General features: G+C 33.6%; 2 protein-coding genes across 2 annotated transcripts in view; both read left to right on the top strand.

Annotated features, from left to right (window-relative positions):
* LOC132174064 (rop guanine nucleotide exchange factor 14-like) overlaps nucleotides 1-658 on the top strand; it is a 5,731-nt gene extending 5,073 nt beyond the window's left edge. The window contains exon 6 of the mRNA XM_059585773.1: nucleotides 399-658. Coding sequence (XP_059441756.1) covers nucleotides 399-658 — 260 coding nt within the window. The remainder of the gene's footprint in view (nucleotides 1-398) is intronic.
* Nucleotides 659-4,243: 3,585 nt separating this feature from the next.
* LOC132174065 (receptor-like protein 14) overlaps nucleotides 4,244-6,310 on the top strand; it is a 2,857-nt gene continuing 790 nt past the window's right edge. Inside the window, exons 1-2 of the mRNA XM_059585774.1 lie at nucleotides 4,244-4,592; nucleotides 5,403-6,287. Of these exons, the coding sequence (XP_059441757.1) occupies nucleotides 4,244-4,592; nucleotides 5,403-6,287 (1,234 nt within the window). The remainder of the gene's footprint in view (nucleotides 4,593-5,402; nucleotides 6,288-6,310) is intronic.

Here is a 6,310-nt window from a genome sequence, read left to right on the forward strand (position 1 = left end):
CTCCAATTGTTATTTGTCTTTCTCATGTATATATATATATATATATATATATATATATATAATTGTTTTAAAAATCAGCTATTGAATTAAGATGACACACATCTTTACAACTGAGTTTTTAAAAAATTTGTATGAAAAAAGAACAAGAGAAAGATGTTTAGACTTTTTCTATCCCTTCCTCATCGGTCTCCGTGAATCATCAAAACTTGCATGGCGCGTATTCTCATGGATACCACAAAGATCTCAATTACCCAATGTTCTCCAAGATCTGTTTTGAAGGAATATCATCTAAAATTCAGGCCCTTATTAAAAGGGAGAAAATCCCGTTATACAACAACATGAACCCTAAAACTCGTTCCTCTTTGACATGGTCTATTTGAAACAAAACTTAACGCTAGAGTTGGGGAAGGAGAGAAAGAAGTGGATGAAGAGCAAGAGGGTCAGCTATGGCGTCAATGATATTGCTGATATGTGCCGGTGGGGAGAGCTAGACAGGGATTTATTAACGTTAATATTCTTACGAGTCCCAGAATATGACATTTCCAGAGTTCGACTCGTCTGCAAGTCTTGGCTGGCCGTCATGGAAGATCCATTCTTTAAGATCATGATTGTTATGGATATTGTGGAGAAAATTCGAGGGGAATACGAAGATATGTAGTTCTTCGGCTAGCCATATTGCAAGAAAAAGTTATCCTTTTTTTTCTTTATTATTTTTAGCACTTTTATTTACCGGCATGCATGCATGCATGCATCTTAGTTTGTGATCATGCTTTTTCATTGCTGTTTTATTATGATTACAAACCAATACATAATTAGGCTTCAATTGTTTCCACTTAAACTGTTTTTTCGTTGAAAAATGATTTTCTGGAAAACATTTTTTGGTGTTTAACGTGTACGAAAAATCACAAATTTTTTTAATATATTTTTTTATTCAATCATATTAAACTTTAAATTACGAAAATGTCCCGATCAAGTCCGGACAATGATGTGGTAGCTAATTTATATTTTATGAAAATGAGTATCACTTAACCGTTTACACATTCTAATTGCTGACATGGTAAATGTTTTATGAATTGCAATGTCTATTTGTAAACATGATAAGTATAATGTGAACTACTATGTGACTTTGTGGTTAATATGGTAAGTATCACGTACGTGGGCTGTTACGTTAGTTTGTAAAGAATTTATAGTAAAAGATATAGTTCTCTAATAGCATTCCTGAGACTATGATTTCTTCTCGAAATTGACTTATGTTTCATATGGTCACATATCCTTAATTAGTATTTCATAAGTACAGGTGCTCTCATTTACAATTAAAGAAAAAGAAAAAAGACGGAAACTATCAATCAATTTATTTAAAAAGTAAAATTGATGCCCCCATGGCATATACTACTATTGCGTGTCAAATTAGAGTTTTTGCATTTTTTTTTTTCCAAATACCATTGAAATTAATAATAAATAAAAAAAATATGAAATAACCATTTGAAAAAAAAAAAAAAAAAATTAAGAGGGTTAATATGAAAAGAGCCACCCCTTTTTATTGTTTTTAGTTTTTTTTTTTTAATAATTTTAATTTTTTGAAATGATTATTTTTAAACAAATTAATGGGTAGTTTGGAAGAAAGATGTAAAAATGTATATTTTGACACATGATTGAAGTTTTTTTTTTTTTTTTTTTTGTTGAATAGCACATTTTGGTAGTATGGAATGCCCTAAAAATGTATATAATGACATTTTCTACGGTTTGGAGCCGTAAGTGCAAAAAAAAAAAAAAAACGCATTGCACGCCAATTGCAATAAGCTGGTTAGGCTTCTCCAAGGCTAGCCATATATATACCTTTATAAAACAGAAAATACGTACTCGCAAAGCTAGCTGTATAGTATTCTATTCTTTAGGCTTTTTGAAGCAAACAAGGGTTAGTTTTAAAAGCAGCTGCAATTTTCAAAAAGATTAAAGAAAAAAAAAGAAAAAAAAAAGAAAAAGAAAAGGAAAATGCTTTTACAAGGCTCAAATTATCTCTAGCTGACCAAAGTTTAGGCAGAGTTAGGATTAGGCCTGAATCCAATGCAATTAGGATTAGGCCTGAATCCAATGTACACTTTAATTTACACTTTAATTTGACCACTCACAAGCAGGTCTCCGTTTTTTTTTTTTTTTTTTTAAAAAAAAAAAAAAACATGTGGTTTACCTAATTTACAATTACTTATACGTAGTATCAAAATAAACTTAGAAGTCACTAAAATATGAAAAAAATAATAATTTACTTCCTATAGACAAATTTAATTTCGTTCACTGACTTAATAGATTTTGTTAATATGACACTAAGTAGGAAACATGTCATAATTTTATTGGCTCTGATGTGTCACATTATCGGAATCTATTAAGTCACTAAACGAAATTTGTCTATAGGGATCAAGTAATTTTTTATTTTTTTTTTTGACATACCTCCTTTAAATTCATTTTGATATATATCATAGAGAACTAATTACAAATTAGGCAAACTATAGGGATTAATTTTACGTTTTCTCCTATATTTAAATGTCTTGTGATTAGTTAAGCCAAATTAAAGACTCACCAAAAATTCAGATAGAAACTCCACAAATGGTTTAAGCTAGCTAGCCTTTGCGGGCTGAGATGGAATGGGCCGGGGTTATTTTCAAGCATCTTACCATGATTTCTTTTCCAAGCTAGGCCTATTGGCTATTGCTTAGAAGACAGCTTTTAGGTTTCTTTTCAAACACCATGATTATTTTTTGGCTCTTTTAGAGTCAAAAGTTTGTTTGTGTTGCTCTGGAATTTGGCACCAACTCCACCACCATCAACTAACCATGCAATTCCACCTGTCTAGCACTCGATCTTATCCCCTATAACTTCAAAGAAGGTTCGTTGAGGTCTGGCAAAACTTTTTATAACATTTAAAGTCGTTTACGTGATCAAAGCGGCAACGCTAGACTTCAATAAAATTCATACGAGAATGTTGTTTCTCATCAACACGAAATGCGCAATAAATGCATAATGATGTTTCTTGGTGCTTATAATTGCTTGCACAGAAAAACAGAAACCTTAATTTCTTTCCACAAAGAAAAAGGCAACAAAATGTCCACATTAATAGACTTTGAGATAGTTGGCGTTCCATTCGCGGCCTTGAGGTTCACACTCATCAATTACCACGTCATCGCTTCCATTTCCGATTTGCTCTCATCGGGTCATGTTAGAGTAGTGAGCCTATAATATATTCTCCAATAAACAAATCAAATCGTTTCAGATCTAGGCAGAATCAATGCACACTTAGAAGGAAGTCATGGTTATTATTCTTCTTCAATATATGTGTTCCTGGATTTTGAGAAGAACCATCTGGGTTTCGCTTGGTTGCCCAGGAGATCATGGGAAAGAAAATGTAGATTAATTACTAAGAATAAATGACAAAAAATGAGTGGTCATGGGAATTGGTTAAATCTAAACCCTTGTTTTTATTTATTTTTTTAAGGAGATATGTTGTAGTTTAACTACTGCACATCAGCCGGATCCTTTGCCAAATGGGGGTGGCCGTGGCCTCCAATGGCTTTTTCAAATGAACTATTTAGGTGTGGCGAAGGGTTTTTTTTTGTTATTAGTCAGAAATTGACTTAATTAATAGTTGAGACTTGAGGACATTGACAATAAGATGATAATTTAAGGGGAACATATTCCACTCGATAGCTTAACATAAATCAATAGGAATCAATTATGAATATCTTAGAACACCTTTATGAAATCTAATTAAATGAATATATAACGCATGATCATTAAAAAAATTTGATGACTGAAAACGGAGATCCGAGAGAGGATGCATTTCAATTCCCGGGACTAATTGTTGATGATTTTATCGGATTAAATAAATATAACAATTTTTGTAATTAGGAACAAAACCCATCGCGCGTTATTGCTAGGCAGTGGGTCTCCTCTTCTCCCATTTTCCACAACTCAAGTGTGAACTACTTTTGAGCAAAGCTTGGCGTGCTTCTTGGTTTGGAGAAAGCACAGATTGATTAGACATACTATTCCTTCATCTTCCATTGAATTTCTATTGCTTTTAAAGCATGCCTCTAATTTCCAAGCTATTTCCAATACAGACAGACCACTCTCCTGAAAACGCGTGGATTATTCAAGACTTCCGGGCCTCGTTTGAGCACATTATATATATATATATATAGGCATGAGTATGATGATAAAGATGCACGCATATACGTACAACCTTTCGAAAATGAAGAATTGTTTTGCTGAAAATGTATTTTTGCTGTGGGTTACTGCTATCGCTTTCTCTCCTTTGGCTTGTGGTGATGGATGCAGCAAAGAACAGACGAGAGCTCTCTTGGAGATCAGAAACTCCGCAAATGGTTTAGCCTTTGCTGGCTGGGACGGAAGAGACTGTTGTGAAGCGGAGGATATCGAATGTGGCGGTACAAATGGGGGAGTTAGCGAAATTATTTTGGACGGCTTCGGCATGGCACCATCAAGTAGTACATGGTATCCAAATGTAACCTTGTTCACCTTATTTGATGAACTCGAAGTTCTATATCTTGTTAACATGCAAATTGGAGGAGGGCTTCAACGTGAGAACTCTTACTTAATTCATTTAATTTTATTTGCTCTACTCTCACTTCCACCTCAATTCATATTGGCTAATTTCTGAAATTCCAAATGAAATGTTATAATTTTATACATCATATATGGTCAATATATAATTGTAACTCTTACACCATACATGACATCTTGCAGAGAATCCTACTTTTAGAGTTCCAACTGGTAAGCCTAATAATACATCGATCGTTTGCTTTCAAATACTAGCTAGCGAATTATCACACACTTAATTTTTTTTGTTTATTTGGTACATATATAGTTTATCTGAATTTCCTTATTCCTCAATATTCACATTAAACACACAAGTTCACATAATTCTCAAATTTTTTAATTGCATGCCATAAAATTTCATTAACCTATGCTGCAAAGATGTAACATGAAGTGCAAAATTTCATTATTTTTGTGTTGTTGTATTTGCTTCTTAGAGTAATGCTACTCTTCTGCACTAAATATTTTTACACCAGCTTTACACCAACCGATGTAACATGTTATAAATGGCTTTTCATGTTAGCCAATTTAATAACAAAAGTGTTAGCCACTTAAAACATGCCACATATCAACCCGTGTAAAGTTAGTGTCAAAATCTAGTGCGAAGACAAGCATTACTCTTGCTAGCTTCTTATACTTTAGCAATTAAAACTAGTTAGACTAAATTTCTTTTAGAGAAATATTTACTCGCTAGTCACTCCTACCATTTTTAATTCTATTTTAATTCTATGCCTTCTAAGCATATATGTACCCACCTAGGAACTCATTTCTCGAACTCACTTAATTTGTTGCAGCTTTTTGCCAACTAAAACATCTAGTGGTGCTGGATCTTGGTTATAATAGATTGGAAGGCATTATTCCCTCCTGTCTTGGGATGATTGAAAACATTGAAGAAATTCATATATCAAATAATCGCCTTCATGGCAATCTACCTCCATCAATATTCTCCAAACAAAGCAAGATTACGGATTTTGATGTTGCGAACAACCAGTTAGAAGGGGTTTTATCATCTTCTACTTTTGACAATGCTTCAAGTCTCGAATCCCTTGATCTTTCGGATAATCTCTTTCATGGTAATTTACCTCAATCAATATTCTCCCAAGAAAGCAAGATTATGTATTTGTATGCTTTTAGCAATCAATTAGAAGGGGTACTCTCATTTTCTATTTTTGCCAATGCTTCAAGACTCATGCACCTCGATCTTTCAAGCAACAAAGATTTGGAAATTGAAACCGAGTCTCCCTCATGGGTTCCAACCTTTCAGCTATCATATCTGAACTTGGCAAACTGCAGCCTCAACAAGAAGAATGGTCATGTTTTCCCAAGCTTCATCTCCACCCAATTTCTCTTGGACTATCTAGACTTGTCTCACAACTTAATAGATGGAAGTGTACCTTGGGAGCTACTACTACTCAACACGAGTATCCAAGTTTTATCCTTGAGAAGTAACCAAATTGATGGCTCTCTTTCTTTTGGTTGCTTTGCTCAAACTTCATCACTTAAAGCCTTCGACATATCAGAAAATAATGTCACAGGTTCTCTTCCTGAAAATATTGGGCATCTTCTTCCACACTTATTTTATGTTGACATGTCCTCAAATGCATTAGAGGGCATCATTCCTTCGTCTTTTGGTAATTTGTCTTTTGAGATATTAGACCTTTCTAATAACAAGCTCTCAGGTACAATACCTCGAGGTTTGACT

Source organism: Corylus avellana, chromosome ca3 (assembly GCF_901000735.1).
Source record: "Corylus avellana chromosome ca3, CavTom2PMs-1.0".
NCBI classification, from domain to species: Eukaryota; Viridiplantae; Streptophyta; class Magnoliopsida; order Fagales; family Betulaceae; genus Corylus; species Corylus avellana.